This window comes from Astatotilapia calliptera, chromosome 1, assembly GCF_964374335.1.
Source record: "Astatotilapia calliptera chromosome 1, fAstCal68.1, whole genome shotgun sequence".
Lineage (NCBI taxonomy): Eukaryota > Metazoa > Chordata > Actinopteri > Cichliformes > Cichlidae > Astatotilapia > Astatotilapia calliptera.
This window is the reverse complement of record NC_137422.1, coordinates 36,424,992-36,445,543: the sequence shown is the minus strand read 5'-3', so window position 1 is coordinate 36,445,543 and position 20,552 is coordinate 36,424,992. Positions and strand designations below refer to the sequence as shown.

The 20,552-nt window shown below is 38.8% G+C and overlaps 1 protein-coding gene across 1 annotated transcript; it reads left to right on the top strand.

Annotated features, from left to right (window-relative positions):
• Positions 1–6,991: 6,991 nt before the first annotated feature.
• Positions 6,992–9,080, top strand: LOC145428331 (uncharacterized). The gene is made up of 3 exons (XM_080300436.1): positions 6,992–7,799; positions 7,944–8,226; positions 8,354–9,080. The coding sequence occupies exons 1-3, from the start codon at positions 7,366–7,368 to the stop codon at positions 9,023–9,025; spliced, it is 1,389 nt and encodes a 462-aa protein (XP_080156562.1). The 5' UTR covers positions 6,992–7,365; the 3' UTR covers positions 9,026–9,080.
• Positions 9,081–20,552: the final 11,472 nt, after the last annotated feature.

Below are 20,552 nucleotides of genomic sequence, written 5' to 3'. Positions count from 1 at the left end.
CCCGTGCTCTCCGATCTCAGGACTCTGACCTTCTAAAGGTTCCTAGAGCCAGAAAAAAGACAACTGGAGAGCGTGCTTTTTCTTTTCGTGCCCCGTTTCTGTGGAACAAGATGTTAGGCAGGCATGCTCTGTGGAGGTTTTTAAAACTAAGCTGAAGACACATTTGTTCACCTTATCTTACAAGTATTAATTCTATGGCTTTTAGTTTTTAAATTTTTACTGTTTTTAACTTGTATTGTGTCTTTTACCTGTATTGCTATGTATCGTTTTTATTATTATTATTTTTTTATCTTTTTAGTTTTAAATAGTTGTACAGCACTTTGTTTGAAAGCTCTTTATAAATAAAGTCATTATTATTATTATTATTATTATTATTAACTGCCATAACTACCACATGTCTCCATCTTGTCTTCCTCCCATCACCCCAACCAGTCGTGGCAGATGGCCCCGCCCCTCCCTGAGTCTGGTTCTGCTGGAGGTTTCTTCCTGTTAAAAGGGAGTTTTTCCCTCCTGCTTTCAACAAAGTGTTATCCCAAAGATAATTTTCTCTGTCTATATAAATAAAATTGAATTGAAAAATTGAATACCACAGGATTTGCGTTAAATAAGGATCAAATCATACCTAACGCCATGCGCTGAAACAATTAGACTTAAAATATCTGCACGTAAAGCTCAAGAAATGAGCAGATCTGCACAATAATAACGATCAAACGAGACGTGATTTGTATCAAGGACGTTATCTCTTTGGTGTATTTGTTTGCTTCTGTTGCTGTTCCTGCCAGTAATCTCTGGAGAGCTGACAATGTTTTTGGATTGATGCGGACCATGTATGGAGCCCGGAGAGTGCTCCAGGCAAGTGTCACTTCCCATTGGATGTTCCCAGTAACTATTATACATGTTTCAAAACAAACGACTATGTGCCAGGTCTGAGATGCTTTCATATCTTTGACCCCCATTTTAACTTCATGACTTTGACAAACTGCAAACAGCTTATGACTTGTGAGGAGGGTGATAAGGGAGAATATCTGATTAGAATAACAAATGTTTGACTGAAGTGATATCTAACTACTGGGGATGGCATCTTATCCATGAGTATGTATGTGTAATGTGGTATTTCTTAGTGGACAAGACGTGTGAAAGTAACTCCAAGATTTTGATTTTCTTTTCTGGTTGTGTGCTTGTGAAGCACCTTTAATGAGGATCCTACACAATTAACTCTTACACTATGCCTAAATAAAATCTGGCGGTTTGCATGAAAAAAACAAACAAACAAACAAAAAACATTACAAATAACACATGCATAATAAATTCAAGAGGCAAAAAATGGCACTGCACTCTTTCGGAATTGTCATAAAGAATAAAAAGTTGTGTGAATAAAAGTTGTGCTTTCTTCTCTCCCACTGCAACTCCAGAGACATGTTTTCCCTCTCTCTGTGTCTGTGTAATTGCACTTCACTCTCAGATGCCTCTCAACATATTTGATACATTGACAAATTCCCCCTTTCAGTGTTCTCATCATGGCTATTCCCAGGAAATGTACAAGAAAGAGGAGGAGGCAGGCATGGAAGACAAGCAGAGAGAGGCCCGACTTCCCAGATGAGTTGTACCACATCGATTGACTAGTGAAATATATCTCACATCATCTAAAACCAGCTCAGGGCCATGATACCTCTTTAGGGAGAAAACTCTGTCTCCCAAAGGCTTCTGGAAAACAACTGCCAAGATGCGGCTGCTTTCGCTTCAACTGAGAAATTCAAACAATCACAGAAGATCTACTTTGTCAGTTGTGCTCATTATAGGTTGAAAGAGCCCAAAAGAAGGGTTGATTTCTTTGATTTAAAGGCAATTAAGAGAAGTTTTAAAATTAATTGTTTATTTTACCATCAATGGAAATCTCTCTCTAAAAAAAACAAATCCCTCAGTTTCTCAGTTGATAGATGATACGTAGGCCCAAGGACCAAACCTTTCACTCTATAGGACAATTTTCTGTTGCTATCTGTTGGACAATCAGTCCATTAATTCCTATGTGTTTCCAGCTTTACTGGCAAAAACCCAGACTAAAGGCAATTTTTGCCAGGCCTTGTTCACTTTGTTCATGTTTGAAAACACAGACATCTGTGGCAACTTGTCATGTTATTCTTTTAATGTTTATTATAGAACTGTTTATAGTGATGTGACAAAAAAACAGGTGTTCATGAACATTTATTGTTCTTCCTTGCAAGCTACAATATATATTTTATAAAATAAAGTAATCAGCTAGCACTATCAGTGTGTTGAACACATTTACAGATATGCATGACAACAATAGTCCTATGACCCACAAAGTCCAATGCACTGAAACTTGTTGAGCAAAATTTACAAACACACACATATATAAACATATGCAGACTTGAGTGTTATAAAGATAATTCCCAAAAACTATATAGGTGTTGATGCACTAAGTTTCATCCAGATGAGTTAGGGAACAGATACATACAATCAATATACTAAGATAATAAGCACATTATTTTACAATACCATACATTTTCCTGTATGGCTTTCTCACCAAAATCCCTCTGAATAATTTTTTTAAATATTTGAGCTTCAAGTATTTTTTCTTTGTTCTTCTGATTTTCCATCTCAAATAATGAGTTTAATGAGCAATGGTGAGTACACTACATGTTGGCCTACTTTACTGGTGAAGGTTGTTGTAGCTGAAGGCATTCTGAATAGAATCCTTCCAGCATCATTCAGGGCCAAACAAGCAATAAAGTCAACTCCTGATCTCTTCTTTTGTTATAGCATATATTCTATTCTATTCTACTATAATTTGCTATTAACTTGATAGAGCCCAGTTCTGTTTTATTGCAGTGTGGGGTATTTCAAAGTGCCGTACATATTTTCTAACCGCTGGTCAGGTTAAAATAAAGGTTAACTATACTTGATTATGTTGGAAGTAAATGTTAAACCTGAGTAAAGTAACAAATAGTGTTTATTTTTATTTCTAATCGGCTTTTCCCCCACAGATGTGCATTTTCTTTAGATTCAAAGATTATTGTGGAAAGCCCATTTAGATCACACTTAATTGTTAGTCTGCTGACATTAATGCCACTCAGTATTTATGAGGACAAGTACTCAGGCCTTAGTTGTCAGCAAAATTTGCTGAGATACAAGAAACTCTCAAGAGCCATTAAAGCATGACATTCTCTAAAGAGTCAATATGTGACAGATTGATAAATGAACAAATTATTCCGCTTCATCCGCACAGCACTGTTGTCATAGTTAACTATCAAAAATCAAAACATATCTATTTCATTCTACCAGCTGTCTATAACATCACAGACAAAGGGATATTCTAATTGGATGGTTATGTAGGCCAATATTAATCATAATTTTATTGTCAGGCTCAGCGGTGAACTGGGCAGAGCGGCCCTGTTTGGCCCAAGATGGAGAATGCAGAGGAGAAAACACCAATTTCCTCTTAGTGAATAGAAAGTTCTCCAGAGCAGTTTGGAGCGATTTGTCATCAATCACACCACATTCCTCCTGAGCTGGGAATTGTGGTGGTGGTGGTGGGGTGGGGTGAGAGAGTAAGACAGCGAGACAGAGAGAGAGTTGGAGAAAGGGTTGGGCCACTCTATTACCTGAGTGCACTTCAATGTGAATAATGATATATGACATAAAATCACTCAAGAGTTTCTTTAAAATATTGCCAACCGTGGATCTACACCTTCAGTCATGTGATAGCACATATTTAAGATTTAGGATACCCCTGTGTAAAAACTGCAAAACATCATGCATTAGCTCAGCCTCTGGCTGGATTATTGGTATTTTCAAAAGGTTTCTCCTTATTATATATGAACAAAATTTCAAATATCTTTTCTCCTTTAAAGTGATTTAACATTACAGTCACGTCATCTGAACTGCCCCACATCATTACTTTTGACTTACATGATAATATCAAAAGAAAATGTCATATCTATGATGCAATGTCAAGCAAATCTGCTCATTTGTCTATCTCACAAAAAATCTCCACAGTACTACTTTTGACATGTTTGCCATCAATATTTAATAAGTAAGGCCCTAGGATTTTTTGTCTGAACTTCACACTAGCTTTTTTCCCAAGCAGCCCAAGGTCAATTGCTCACTGATATCAAGGACCTTTTCTTGTTACCCAAAACACTAAAATAAACTGCAAGAATAACACACAGTGTTTTAGTTTCACAGTGTTTGCAGAAAAATGGTAACTGTGACCATCTCTAAAATTATATATTGACCGGTTAATAACCTTGCACTGTGCTGTGAGGCTCACTCACAGTTCTTATGCAACTGAAACCATGTGTTAGTGCTCTGGATAACTCAGTGCACCAGCAGGTATTTTAATCAATAATTTACTCATATATGGTGCATATATTTCCATATGGTAAGGAAACATGTACTGCATGTATTTTGCTAGCATCAGTGTTAAAATTAATTTAACAACTGTAAATATCAGAACTACATTGTGTTGAAGGCTTTTGGATCTGATCCAGGCCTAGTAATCCTGTGTAGTAACATACAGTCCAGACTCCTGTCCATGTATACTTGTATGCTGTGTATGCTGTATTTATACTTCATATACTTCAGATGCCAATTAGTCAAACAATTCCAGAAAATAAAATAAAGTGAAATCATTCACCTGACACAGGTGTCATTATAGTTCTGCTGAGGCACTGTTGGCTTGAGCTGGGGTACATTTTTATTCATCCTAGAGGAAATTGACTGGAATGAAGAACAGTCAGGACCAGCAGTAAAGAGCTTGCCAAATGTCAGTTGGATGACTTGACATGTATTTTGTAAGGAGGGTGTCAAAACTTGAATGTCTACTCTACGCTGAAACCAAGACATGCAAGAAGCAAGATATGATGGAAGGAGAACCAACATTTACCAAGTTGTGTCGGTGAGACTTTTCAAATCTTGAAGATTGGAACAGTATGGTGTCTGACCTTGAGACGTTCTTGTCTCACCTTGACACCTTGGTGTCTGACTGTGAGGTCAGATTAATGTTGGATATGGGTTACATGCAAGACTACTTCAAATGAGAACCAATTACGTAGGGCTGTGGTGTGTTAACAGCAAGAGTTATATTTTACTCACAAGTCCTTTGGGGATTCTTCTCCATCAACTTTTTCGTACTGTTTTTCCTGCTTAATCTGTATGTTTGATGCTAATTGAACTAATTCAGACCTAATGAAGCTGACCTAATAGTCAAACAAAGCTATCAGGTCTGAAAAAAAGTAAAAAAAAAAACATTAATCATAAAATAATTATAATGATGAAATAACCTAAAACTTCCCTACCAATTCTAAATATTGTAACAGATACTTTTTTAACTACAGAAACAAATAATCACTTTCTTTACTGCTTCATTGCAACTAAATAATCAATTTCTAATTGAATTGAAGCACATTTTGCTGATGAAAGTTACCATTGTGCACTTCCTTTTTTGTACTGGAGCATCTTTATAAATAGCGGTTCCTCTGAAGAACTGCAACATGTGTAAGAAGCGATGTGTACACCACAGACAGAAGTGGCTTGTAGTGAGGTGTGCAGCAGGTTAGCGTGATAGTTGGAAGTATAGTTACTGAATAAAGAAAATTACAGAGGATTGAGAACAGATGGGGAAAAGTTGGAGAATCAGGATGTGCAGAGGATTAGTATGGGAAAGTGAGCTATGAAGATGATGAAAAGTAGACAGGCAGTAGGTCCAGATGACATACCTGTCAAGGAGACGTGTCTAGGAGAGAAGGGAATAGCCTTTTTAACCAGACTGTAGCATTCAACACAATCTTGAAGAGTGAGGATACCTGAAGAATGGAGGTGTACTGGTACAGATACTGAAGAACAAAGGTGCTGTGCAAAGATGAAATAAATACAGAGGAATAAATCAAATGAGACATAACATAAAGAGATAGGGAAAAGTTGTTGAAGTTAAGGTTAAGGAGAGAGTTGATGATCAGTGAGCAGCAGTATGGTGTCATGCAGCGAAGGACCACTAGAGATGAAATGTTTACTTTAAGAGTGTTGATGAAGGAGTATAGAGAAGGTCAGAAGAAACTTTGTGGATCTAGAGAAAGCATGTTATAGGGTGACAAGGGAGGAATAATGGTACTGCATAAGAAAGTAAAGAACATCAGAGAAATATATGAGGTCTGTGCAGGACATGTGTGCAGACAGCAGGGCAATGGTGATGTGCTGTAGGAATGACAGAAGGGAGGTTTTCAGACAACATTGTGATCTCTAGTGAGACCAGTGGAAGAGAATCTGGGGAGGTGGAGGTATGCTCTGGAGGGAAGATGAATGAAAATCAGTAGAAGCGAGACAGAATATGTGTGGAATGATAAAGAGACAGGTGGAACAGTGAAGATGCAAAGAACAAAGTAGGTAGTGATAGTGGATGAGTTTCAATACCTGGGATCAATCATCCAAGAGAAAAAAAATGGGCAGTGTCCAAGCAAACTGAAGGAGGATCAACAAAAAGTTGAAAATGTTAAGATTTTCACTGTGTGTGACCCAGATGGATACGAAATTAGTATATAAGATGGACAGCTCAGGCCAAGTAGTTTGGAGACCAGGTTAGGGAGTTAGAGGTTAGAGAGGCTGAGATAGTTTGGACATGTAAAGAGCAGGGATATATCAAAGTAGGTTAAATATGCAGGAAGAGGAAGACCACTGAAAAGATTCATTGATGTAGTGCAGGGATATAGTGAGGGGATAAGCAGAGGGTCGGTGTGACCCTGGATGATGAGTGATAGGGTGAGATGATGGCTGGAGGGATGAGAGAAAGCCTTAAGAGGTTGAGAAGTAAACTCAAAGAAAATATAAAGTATAGAGAAAATATGTTTCCTCATCCTAATTTCTTAATACATTTCTTGCCCAACTGCTAAATGACCAAATAAATTGTAATATTAGACAAAGATAACTGAAGTAAATACAGTTTTCAGTTTTCAGTGATGATTTCATTTATTACAGTTTTTCTCGATTGCTTAAACACTATAACCAGGCTTTTAAACTAAAATTTCAAAACCGTAACGCTATTTTTCAAAAAGCTCACCCATTTCCCTGAACTATAAACACTATTCCCTGCTTTGACACATGAGTCAAATTTGGTGAACTGTTACTGCAAAACTCTACACACAAATCCCTACATTTTTCAGTGCTTACACCATGTAGTCATTTAGAAAGCACTAGCATTCAATAATGTTAACTTAAGTCAGCATAGCTTGAGCTCAATTAGCACACAATTAACCAGGTGGAAACACTAGGAGTCAAAATTTATCACACACCAATCAGAACCTTCGATGGATAGATAAAAGGGCCAAAGTCAGCTCATTCAGGTTTGAAACAATGGATCCAAAGAGATGCAAAGGAAGAGGACGTGGTGGAGAAAGAGGACGTGGTGAAGGAGGAGGACGTGGTGGAGGAAGAGGACATGGTGAAAGAGGAGGACGTGGTGAAAGAGGAGGAGGAGGTGGAGGAAGAGGACGTGGTGAAAGAGGAGGAGGAGGTGGTCTAGGACAACAGGAAGGTGGTGGAGGAGGAGGGAGAGGTGGAGGAGGAGGAGGACGTGGTGAAGGAGGTGGAGGTGGAGAACGACGGCGACAAGGAAGGGGAAGAGCAAGGGCAAGAAGACAGTCAGTCTCGGATGAAATTCGAGCCACTTTAGTTGACCATGTCCTTGTCCATGGGATGACTATGAGGGAGGCTGGGCAACGAGTACAACCAAATTTGAGTCGCTTCACTGTTGCCTCCATCATCAGAACCTTCAGGGAGGAAAACAGGTAGGTGTACTTGCAGTAAGACTGCTTTGTACAGTAACTTTTAAGTTACTGAACTTATGTTTCTTGAGTTTCAGTATGTTTCCATTATTTTCCTGTAAAAAGAATGTGTGACAGTTACAGTAATGAGTGCTTCTATTTTTGTAGGACACAGAGACGACCACCTGGTGGAGGCAGGTTAAGGCTTTTGTCGGAGGAGCAAGAGAGGGAACTTGTAAACATGGTAATTGCAAATAATGTAATCCGCCTGCAAGAGATTCAAAGGAGAGTGATTGAGGATGATCATCTTTTTCGAGGCATAAATGCCATCAGCCTCTCCACAATTGACCGCATCCTCCGAAAGAATCAATTCCGGATGAAACAGGCATACCGAGTCCCTTTCGAACGAAACTCTGACAGAGTGAAAAACCAACGTGTGGAATATGTTCAGGTATGAGTTTTGATACTGTATAAAGTATTGTGTACCATCACAGCATGGCAGTTTATGCTGCCATTTCAGCACTCTTGAACTGTGGTTCAGGGTACCGATTGACTCTACTGTGTTATGTGTTTTGCAGAGAATCTTTGAGATTGAAGGACGGCCTGTTCCCCATGAAATAATCTTTGTGGATGAGGCAGGTTTTAACCTGACCAAAAGAAGGAAAAGGGGGAGGAACATAATTGGCCATCGGGCTATTGTAAATGTCCCTGGTCAGCGTGGAGGGAATGTCACTATGTGCGCAGCCATCAGCCAACGAGGGGTACTCCACCGCCATTCCGTACTAGGACCCTATAACACTATGCTTCTCCTTGCTTTTCTTGATGGTTTAAGACAACATATGTTCCAGCTGGACTACAGGGAACCAGCACAGCCAGAGCAGCCTCACTACGTTGTTGTGTGGGATAACGTCAGCTTCCATCGCGCTGCTCTGGTTCGTGACTGGTTTACCAATAACCCAAGGTTTTCTAATATCTTTCTGCCTGCATACTCTCCCTTTCTAAACCCGATAGAGGAGTTATTTTCGGCATGGCGGTGGAAAGTGTATGACCGAGAACCTTATGTCCGTGTTCACCTCCTTCAGGCCATGGAAGAAGCCTGCCTAGACATATCAGTAGATGCATGCCAGGGGTGGATCAGGCATGCAAGAGGATTTTACCCCCGCTGCCTGGCTAGGGCCAATATAGCCTGTGATGTGGATGAGATTCTCTGGCCTGACCCAGACCAAAGACAAGATGCTGAGGTGGAATAATGTTTTTTGGTGTGTGTTGTACTGTATAGTACATGAATAAAAATGTGCCACTGTACATACATTGGTTGCGTCTTTTGTGTTTATCATGTGAAAAGGTTTTTGAAGGGGAGAACCATAAGCAACCTAATTGTTTTGGAACTATTGTTTTGAATTAATTGTACCAGTGTGCAAAACTCTGTTGTAGTGTGTGTGTTTTGAGGGCTTGTGTTTGATGTCTGAGGGCAAAGTTTGGTTTTTCAGCAAGAGTGAATAGTTTTGAGTGTAGAGCTTCATTTTGACCTGGAAATAGGATGTTTGGGAAATTGAGTGAGATGTTATGGATTTGTGTTTACTGTTGTGAGAATATGAGGCATAGTTTCAAGAAATGTGTTTTAGCAATCGAGAAAAACTGTAAGGTAAAATGGTATCCAAACCTAACCTGGCTTAAAAAACTCTGCAATGTTGCAGAATTAAGACAATTTTGTAAAGAAGAGTGGGACAAACTTCTAAAGATGGATGGCACAAACAGTTATTAGGGTTAGAGCGCAATTACTGTTACTGTTTGTGCAGCCATTTTGGAAAAAAGTTAACCCTATGGTCCCCGAGTCTGGCAAAAAACTGTATATCGAGCAGCTGGTGTAATATCTTCTCGACATCCTCTATTGTTGTGTTTTTTTTGTCTAATGCAAATGCTGTGATAGCCATATTGCTATAATGACCCATACACAGGTGGTACACGACTGTAATGGAAAACTACTGAAACCAAGTACAGTCCAGTCTAGTTGAGCTGAGTAAGTTCTAGTGAAAAAGAGAAAGGTTGGTGGTCTGAGCCCCCTTTTTTTATTGAACACATTAAATAAACACACAACACACAATTTTTTGTGCTGGCACTTCACAGTTCCATCTGAATGACAATTTCTCATACGAAATAGGAGCTGTACAATTGTGGCTCACTGAAGAAAAGAACCACTTAGTCAAGTGGATATTGGGAATATAAAGCTCTTCATCATTCCCATGCTATATTACACTAAGGCCCCTAAACTCCCAGTACAGATCCCCAGAGAACAGTCCAAATGCCTCCTTTTCCACAGTCCCTTGACCACAATTATAATGGCAGCATTATACTGCGATGCACTCTGCAGCCCCATTCAGAACTGCTTTCAGTGCTACTTTCTGACTTTACAACTATTCAAAACACAGACAGCCTCTCATTTGTCTGTCATGAAACATTTTCTCAAAAATCAAAAGGATTAAATGGAAAGGACAGTTTCCATGTGAAGAAAGGCTTCCAAAATAAGTACTCTGAGAGCCTTGAAATGTTCTTTGTCTCTATTTGTCACTCTCTGCACCTGCCTCTCTCTGTCTTTCTAAGTCTTTCTAACTTATACAGTCATAACAACGCACTGTAATTGGAGATAAACAGCATTTATCTTCTCTATTGTCCCTGAATAACCCTCTGGCCCATCTCAGGTTTATTAGCCTCTTTATTGCACTAGTGTGAGAGTACAGTACTTGACATATTCATCTTCTCAGTAATCTTTTATACTGCATTTATAATGATAGCACTCCTTGGAAAATGAACTTTTATTCATACCAGCAATTAAGATCTTGTGCAGTTTGTCTTGGCCACCGGGGAATGAAACAACCTGAGGAATCACTCTGCTAATGATGGCCTGTCAAAGATGCAGCTGTCTAGAATAAATTGTCAAGATCCTCTCGTAAACCGCTATTCCCCCAACATCAAACACACACACACAAATGCACACAAACACACACCAACACACACACTTGCACACAAAAGCAGTTAAACTTTTTTGTGTTATCAACTTTGTACACAAGTTCCTTTTGAACTTGAATGTCTGGAAGAGCCAGATTTCCAAAGTTATATTTTTGACTTAAGATTTTTCTTTTACTGAGATACCAGTATGAAGGATTGGTGTGTGATGATGTAGGACGATGTATGTATGAAGGATTAACAGTATTTGTCAATATTGTGACATTGGTTCAAAGTTGGACACTTATACAAGAAACAGAACACAAAAAATACACGATTATTGCAGAGTGGATGGTAATCTAAACAACAATCAAGACGGCATATGAAAACTCTCTGTATGTAGTGTGAATGTAGTGTGGGCATCATGTATTGGTGAGTCTTCTACCGCCCTCCTGTCTCTATAGCAGTCATTAAATATCCAATTGACACTCAAGGAATTTTAGTTATTTGTTACTTAAGTAACAATTTCTCCAGTGTAAAAAGTGTCACTGCAGCGTCCAGGAACACAGCAATGAGTCCAAGGTGTTCCCCTCCCCCTATAAACTTCTGAGATCCTGGTTTTATTGTGTATTTAGTTTGGTTTTCATGTTGCTGTGCTGCGCTGAGCTCAGGTGTAAATATTAAACTTATGTTTAAATAGCTGCTGCTTGGGTGTTCAGTTTAAACTAAATAACATGTTTCTTTAGGAATTTTTTTATCTTCTATTAGTATTTGCTGAAAGTATTATGCCCATCCCACTTCCAGGAAAAACAAACATCCAGCAGTCATAAACCAGGTAATTAATGTGATTTACACGATTAAGGACAGCCTAGAGTGTAATCTCCAGATAACCACTTCCAGCTGCAATAGATAAGAGGCCAGTACATTAGAAAGAGTTGCTAATCCAAACAGAATGAGTACATTTTCTCACTGAAAGCACTGAAAGTTGTGTTCTCAGTCCCACAGGATGCAAAATAATTTAAGACTTCATTTTTCCCCCTCAACAATATCATATGTCAACTCTGATGCCATTTACTCTCATCAGATCTATTTTGTGATTGTTAACCAAGACCATCCATCTCGCACTCATCTCAGCAGCCTTATTAGTCCTTAATTCAGAAAATTTGAAATGTTTAATATCCCAAGATGGATTGTAATGTAGCTTTGTCAGATTCAATTTCACTGATCATATTTAACCTTCAGCCTGCAACTCACTCACAGGTTTGAAGACTGCATTAGCATTATCAATTGTTCAACCCATTTTCAGAGGCCTCTCACAATGAAGGCTCTAATAATTTCTTTCCACACTTGTGTTCTTGACTGGAAATTTCTCATTTGTCATGATTCGTGATAATCAGTTTTGAGAGTCAGCACAACATCAGGCAAGTTTCTACATTAGCATTCATGGTTTAATATCACAAAGTAGACTTGGAGTAGAGGCTGCGTTTGGTAAATGTCAATAGCTGGCAACAATTTTAACAGAAATTGCTATGCATAATGGTCTTTCATTCAGACTAAATGTGGACTATACGTAGTTTTCACAAATATTTGCATGTTAAGGCTGTTGTTTTAAAGACACATACACAGCCTGTTGAGCAGAGTCTTAAAGCAAGTGTGAGTCATGACGTCATGTCATTTTCTTATTTACGTAGTTTATTCAAAGTTGTTTCTCTCTTTTTTTCTGTGCTATGAGGCTTGAAATAATTGATTTTAGGAGCATGTGATTTTCTTAATAGTGGTTAATGCTTTTTTGTTGGTTTTTGATCTAACCTTTTTGACCACAGACAAGTCGACTCAAGTGGAAAAATTGCATTAGAATATATTTAAATCTTTTTACCCTAAATAAAAAGAGCAACCATGTGTCAGTGATTTCACAAATGATAATAAAAACAAAAAAATATTCCATTTTTAAAAAGCACTCTGACCTTAAATTGGGTACATGGTCTATCACACACATAATACGGGGTCTTGAACTTACAAGATGCCTAAAATTGATTATTTAGAACTTAATATATTAATACTAAAGGGGGACTGTTCGGCTTTTATCAGTTACATCAAAAGCATCAGGAAGACTGTTGTCTGTCAATGCCTTCTGTAAGACTGTGAGATCTGAAAATAAAATGTGTCAGAATATGAGACTGTGAAAACAATTTATTGTTTCTGAGATCACTCTGCTACAGACACGTCTGTCATAACTGCTGCACTGTTGGAAGTGGGGGTTAAATAATCTACCAATGACACAATTATTTTGTGACTTGTTTCTATACTTACCATCGGTTTCATGGTGTAAAGTTTAAATACATAAGTCACTATGCTGTACACACGGGTGATCACACCCACAAACTACACCCTTTTTGGCTCCTACCTCAAAGCACACTGTGTTCTGTTGATCTTATGTGCTGCACAATAATGTTTAATATTTGGTATTTACTGTCATATTCACGTAGATCATTGTGATGTTGTTTATTCTATTACTCTTGTTCTCTTCTGCTTGTTTTCTTTTTTCTTTCTCAGCAGGTGATCCAGGTGATTGATATATGCATTTTTTTTCTCTTTTAAAAAAAAAAAAAAAAAGGATGTCAAACTTTAGTGACATGAATCTTCTAAAATAAGATCCATGGGAACTGTGTATACACAGTTTCCTCACTCGAAGGGAAGTAAAAAAAAATTGCTCCTGTATCAATTTCCTATTCTTAAGAAAGTCTTACACTTCTGAAAAGTGCTCCTCTTTACTCTTAACAGTTTTTCATCTATGGTCTTTCAAAGGCTAGTGTGTTCGGTTTTCTACTTGCCAGGATTTAGATTTAACTTTAAAGGGAAATTCTTGAAAATGTCATAATTGGGATTTTTTATTTTTTAATTTGGTCACTAGAAGCTCCTCTCTGTTGTAGAAAGCTTTGAGAGTACAGGCCCTGGTTTTACTTTGAAAAAATGTTTTAAATGACTGCAGATTTTTAGGGAAAGATGGTGTTTACTGCCTTCTTTAAACATATGAATTGAGGTCCACCTAAACTAACACACTACTGAAAAAGAGGCTGTGGTCCAAAGCTGTGTTTTGTTTTGTTTTGTTTTCATTAGTATACTTGCATGTGTCAATCAGATTTTCCTATTGTTGAACCTAAAGAACCTAAAGAGCTAGAAAAGCACAGACTTTTGAACTATTAAGCTCCCTTTTGTCTTGGTATTAGAATAGAGCAGAACTTAAGTCTAAACAAATTACTTTTTATAGTCAAAGGAGCTTGCAAAGAAAAGCGTCTGGAATTCTTTAAGTTGCTTGTTTAAGTTGTTTAAGTTTTCTTTGCAAGCTCCTTTGACTACGATGACCTGGATGACTGAGAACCTTCACAGACATACTTTTTATAGTGAATTTAGCAGTTTCCAGTGTTTCAAGTATCTTCAGGGTTTTTTTTCCCTCACATTTTTTAAATTGTTTTCAGTCTATAAAAACAGCTGCCACCTATACTTCTCAGCAGGTTATCCAGGACCAGATGTTTAAAGGCCTTCATGACCTCAGACATCAGAGCAACAGAGATGTGGTCATTCACTCCTGCCAGCAGGTCAGCACAGGCTTTAAAACATGAGTGTGAAACTTTGTCTGGGCCTTGTGCTTTGCTGGTTGTCTGGTTTCCTGAAGTTCACTGAAATCTGAACCATAAGGTCCAGGTGACCAAAAGTGGAATTTCGTCGAATTTCGTGGAAGTTGGAATTTCCAAGTTCCTAGAATTTTTATCTAGAATGCCCCTTCAACTCACATTTCCAACTAGGAAAGCTGAAGAAGCCTCACCAACTGCTAGTGATGAATGAATTGCTCTAGGAGTAATTGTCTGACTTCTGAGATATCTGGAAAGCGACACAAGAAAAGAGGAGGTGTCAATAGAGTGACAGTTGCTATTATAGGGATGGAATGGGGTTGGGGGAGGGGGGGGCAGTGTTTAATGTGTCCCTCTCAAACCTGCAGTAGCAGGGATTAAGATAATCAGCCAGGTCTTTGCCTCAACAGGTTGCTATGGTCTCTCGTACTTTGTGATATCTTGTCGACCTTTTCAGACGGATCAGGGTTTTTATACCCTAGAAGCAGGGTTTCAACATTTTAAGAATAATCTCATTGTTAGTGGTTTTGGCTTTTTTTAGTCTGCTAAGACAATAAAGATGTCAACAGAAGAGGGGATACAGTCATATACAAGCAAAGTTCCTAGTCTTGCAGTGAAATATGATTTGTTATTTTGTTAGCAAAAAAGGAAGGAAATTTGTGTTTGGTCAAAGATTTCTTTGTTGTAACACTGCTTCTTGGCAGCAAATCTTATACTGTTGGAAAACCTGTTTTTTTTTCCATATCTCCACAGTCTGGTACCGAACGCTATCATCACAGATGACAAAGCTCACTTCCACCGAGTGAGGTTTATCAAGACCATTTCCAGAATTTGGGAGTGGAGAGGATACCTGTGGTGCTGACCTCAACCCCACTGAACACTTGTGGGATTAGCTTGCCCATGCTGTTTGTGCCAGAATCGCCAACACAACCACTTTGTCTGACTTGGTATGGTTCTTCCACATGCTATGTTTGTTAAAAAAAGAAAATGTTAAATTGTCAGTACATGTTGTTTCTTTAGACTTCAATCATCCAATTTAATAAATGACACTAAGGAAGCTGTAGCAGCAAGCTGTCTAGCATTGGCAGAGAAGGTTACACCCATTTTTCATGGGCGTAACCCACATACTCAATTCTGCTGCTCAGATAAAAGGCTTTCTAATGGTATAAGATTTATTGCCAAAAAGCATTGTTGCAACAAAGAAATCACTGACCAAATTCAAATTTTCGTACTTTTTGTGCTAAGTTGATTCGTCCATCCATCCGTCCTTTTCTGCTTATCCTGTTCAGGGTTGCAGGGGTGCAGGAGCCTATCCCAGCTGCCGTAGGGTGAGAGGCAAGTTGGACAGGTTGCCACTCACAGGGCTATTTTTATAGGTATTGACAAGAATTGATGTAATGTGTTACATTGACAGTCAGTTCATCAAGGGTACAGTTTGCAGCTTCACAATACTCCAGCTAGTATAGTTTAAAAGGAAAAAGTTCCTGCATTGTCCATGGATGGATTTCACCAAGGGTTTAAAGCTTTTATTGTTTGGATAAGTAGGACGAAGCAATGATCTACTGCTGCTTGGGGAGCAGAATGATATGCATCTTTCAAAACTATAATAGTGGTCCGGTATGTTTCTCTCTACAGTGAGAGAGTTGTCATGTTGTTTGTATTTTTGTAGTTTATGATTTAAAGTTCCTCTGTTTAAGTCCCTTACAACTATGAACAGCAAGATGTTTTTGTTCCAAGGTGATTAATTGATCTACCATGCTTGGCAGTGCTTTAGTCATGTTGGCCTGAGGAGGAATGTAAAAGCCAACCAGGATGAAGAAGATTTTCCATGGTGAATAAAGTACTTTGCAGAAATATTACTCTAAACTTCAAGCTACAGTATTTACTTTGTGCTGTAACATCTGAATGCCAATGTTTATTAAGGTTAAAAAATCAAACAAAAGCAAATTTTGTTTTTCCTATTAGCTTATTATTTTGTGTAATGAGCGGGATGTAGTCAGGGATGAATTAACTGAGCCAGGTTTAAACACAGGGCAGCAGAATACGTGCATAAATCCTTGCTTGCTCCATTAAGAAGGAGCAACTTATCAATTTTGGGCAAGGAGCAAAGATTTGCAAGGTAAGTTGATGGAAGTGAAAGAAACTGTCAACGTTTCACTAGTGCACCTGCACACTTGCCTCATCTGTGAATTCCCCATGTACGTCAGAAAGCTCCTAATTAAAGTTCAGGAAAACTTTTGAGCTAAGTGCTGGGTAACTGTCTTGAGTGTACTGCCTGATGTTAAGCAAGTCTTTTCTGCTGAAAATGATCAGGTTTAATTGACCAAAAACACAGGGGGTTAACAAAAACAGAGAAAGCACTGCAGAACACATTATAAAAGCTGTGATCCACATCCACCTTTGGATGATTTCCCCTCTCTTAGTACTTTTTTTGTGTATTATTGTATGTGCTCACATTTAGGCCAAACAGGACATCACTTACCGGATTTTTATCAGTGGCAAAAAGTGTTAAAGATGTACATGTGTGAGGTTTCACAATAGAAAAGATGATGCTGCTGAACAGTCTACATGGGCTGCACTTTGAGTGGAACCTTTCAAACTGGATTTGCATAAGTAGTAAAGGTTCTCATTCCTTTTTTTTTTTTTTTTTTTTTTCCGCCTGTCCCATTTGGTTCTTTAGCCATCAGAATTGTTGTCTGAAGACCAACAAGGATACCCAATGGATTTACTTTGCCAAATGGATCATCGTGGCATTGCCGTATTGGTTCTCATTCCTGCACACAACACATACAGTACATAGAAAGTATTCAAATTTATCACGTACTATGTCAAGGTATTGTGCAAAACCAAAGCTAACAGGGTTGTCTGGGTCTTTGGAGCTTGCTATAAGTAGAGTCATAGGTTAAGCCTGTGAGGGCTTAAAGAAACCTATTTCTCTTATCTTCCCTGGTCATGAACCACGAGCAATAACATTATCAAGGGGTCTGTTGTTACAGGGTTGGCGTAGAGAGGGGGAGAATTACAGGCAGAGAGCTGATTTTAAACACTGCACGTCTCAGGGTTGTGTCCAATCGTGCCTATAATCTGGCCATTGTGTTCAGCCTTATCAGCCGTCAGTGCTTTGAATAGAACAAAGAATAGTATCTCCCAATCCATAAATCATAACTGCAAACGCTGTAGTAGGTCATTGTTTTATGTGTACTCAACAGTACAACTTGAGCCTGTAAGGTTTAATAGGTGTTATTGCTCTGATTAATTTTATTACTTACCACAAAAAGAAAAAAAAATATTCTTTTTCCCCCTAAAAAAAAAAATAACATACCCCCTAATCTAAAAATATCAGGGCATATGTTTTTAACCAGATGCTTTTAACTATTGCTCTCTGGTTTGTATATTTTTCCCCAGTGTTGTGGCATTTATTTTTTTGACCCAAGATTGATTTTCGTATCCAAATGAACAGATCTGACAAATCAGTCCACTGAAGTGGGGAACGAGTGCACTTGTAGCTCAAAACAGTACTGAATATACAGGTAGTAAAATAAAACTACTTTACCTCCAACACACAGCTAGATCTGCTCCAGGTCAATCGGCTCTCTGAATATATTTCCCTGCCTCACGTGTAGTCCCAGCTCTGCCAACAAGAGTTCAACAACTGTCCCACTGAAATCCTGAAATATGCATGAAAGTGGTTGTGATACTGTTGGATCAAACCATGAAATGCCTGCTTTTCAGAAACGGACAAACCTAGAATTAACATGTCTTCCTTTTCTTACTTAGAAACATCATTCAACGATATAAACTGATGTTGACATCATTTGTTTAGTGTGTCTTTTTTGAAGATAGATTATCAGAAAAACGCAACATGTTTAGTTTGTATGTGCTACACCAGGGGTAGGCAACCTTTCTGATGGCGAGTGCCATTTAAAATTTCCTCAGAAGTCAGTGTGCCATATGATTGCATTAGCAATAAATTTAATAGCGCTGTGTATTAATAGTTACACAATATATAGAACCACTTTATAGAATCATATTTGTTCGCAGATGTTGGCAGCTATCAGCGAATAGTTATCAGCTATTTTGAAACAAAAAAAAAACGTTTTATCCATAACAGCAAATGAACTGTACAACAGAAAATACAAATGCTATTTATGGTCTCCTCACAACAATGATAAGAAAAATAAACTAAGCCAATATGGCATGTTTGTTAATACAGAGACACACATGTTAATATGATTTCTGGTCTCCCACTCAGAGACACAGGTCTCCGAGTGTCCAGCATTCAGACGGCTACCTGAGGACACTCATGTGAGAGAAAATCTGTTCACACAGATATGTAGAGCTAAGTACTGTCAATAAGGCCTCTGCAATGTTCTGAAGACAGTTAAACTTGTCAGGTAGTGATGTCCAGCAGGTGAAAATGCAGCTCCATGAACACACACAGCTGTGGATTCCAGCTGCTTCGATGTTGCATTAACTCAGCCAGTTAATGCGAGACAAATCTAGCTGCTCATTAAAGCTTTCTGGTTTGTTCAGAAAATAAAACATTGGTCCATACACCTGAAAGTCCCAAAAATGCATTGTGTCTCGAGTCTACGGATGTATCCGTGTATCTCCATGGTGCTGATGCGGTGCTGAGCGGACAGCTCCTGAAGCTTTTGAAGTGTCGGAATGTAGAACGCTAACAATGTCTCTCTTACCAGTAAGCTAAGTTATTTTTAGCCAATTACAAATTGAATCTGGTAGTTGGGGTTGTTAGCTAAGATACCATCATTAAGAAGCGGCACAACTAATGTGTCTATGCGAGCTGATTTGCGATTTACTTTTTGATGCACCTTCCCAGATTAATTCACTGCGTGTCGTGCCCAGGGCTGGACTGGACTGGGACAAAAAAACAGCCCAGGCATTTTGACTAAAGATCGGCCCACCAGGTATTAAAGCCATAAAGACTTTGAATGAAAACAAACACTGTTGTGACAGTGATGCACAGTCTTGTTGGTATATGTATGATTTCTATACATTTTACATCAGATAAAAACTTTGGTTGTAAGCTTCAGATAATTATTTAATAACAACCAGACATTTTAAATGAGAATAAGAAAGTATTTCTTTGTGCCCCCTTTCCCTGTTAATGGGAATGGCCCCCTGGCAAAACTTTGCTAGACCCACCCCTGCACAGTTACCAGCTCTCAGCTACATAGAAAATGATCCTGGTGTTATTTGTCTCTCAGAAACAGTTCATAACTTCCCTTCAACTCATTCATGTCACCTAAAAGGTAAACCTGTTTCTCCATCACAGCTCTGATGATTCAGTAACGACATCTCCTGGTTTCATCTTCATGTTTCCCTATCACCAGATATCCAAACCGACTATCATGACAGCACTTTTTACAGCTGTGGCTCCAGCAAACATCAGCTGATACTAGAAATTAATATTAAATAAATTCTAACAACAGCTGATCAAGCTTAAACGCGCTGCTGTTGTTTAGCGCGACATCCGCTGGTTTCCTCTTTCTGGCGCAAAGTGAGCGATAAACAAACAAGAGAGAAAAGCCGATCAGCTGATCATTGATCAGTTTCATGATGAGCAACAGGGGAGAGAGGGGAGAGAATGAGAGAAGAAGAAGCAGCTGACAGCGTAACGACAGAATAACTCCACCTTTGTGTCTTTTTTCATTCTAGCTGAAGTCCGGGACAAACTGCGTCCCCTCTCAGCTCAACACGAAACGCCTAATAATTTCTCTGAATGCGGGAAGATTCCCTCTTTTTACGGGACGGTTGGCAACTCTACTAACTAACCTTATGAATTAAATAAAGTTCAACATCAGTAACATCAAAGCACCGACCCAGCTGTATAGAAACTCTGTCATGCTAGCTAGTACGCAGTACGAGTTATTGAAACTGACTGTAAAAAGTCAGCACAACGAAAATAACACTCGGACTGGCGGCTGCCTCGGGGCTCTCCTCCTGCCTCCAATCTCCCTCATCCACCTGCTGGCCTCCACCACTTGCTAATGTTACTGAATCTGTGGAAGCTCCACGATGCCCCCACCAAACAACTGAGTTATTTTTACACACCAGCCAGCATCTGGCCAATCCACCACCTTTCACTGTTTATACCGTTACAAAAAAAAATAAAAAAAATCATCGGGCCACCGAGCAAATGCCCAGTATGCCCAATGGCCAGTCCAGCTATGGCCGTGCCATC

Bases quoted from the DNA above. Each gene is read 5' to 3' on its own strand.
- LOC145428331 (XM_080300436.1), top strand. From the start codon at position 7,366: ATGGATCCAAAGAGATGCAAAGGAAGAGGACGTGGTGGAGAAAGAGGA. The intron at 7,800-7,943 runs GTAGGTGTACTT...CTATTTTTGTAG, and splicing joins ACCTTCAGGGAGGAAAACAG to GACACAGAGACGACCACCTG. The intron at 8,227-8,353 runs GTATGAGTTTTG...TGTGTTTTGCAG, and splicing joins AACGTGTGGAATATGTTCAG to AGAATCTTTGAGATTGAAGG.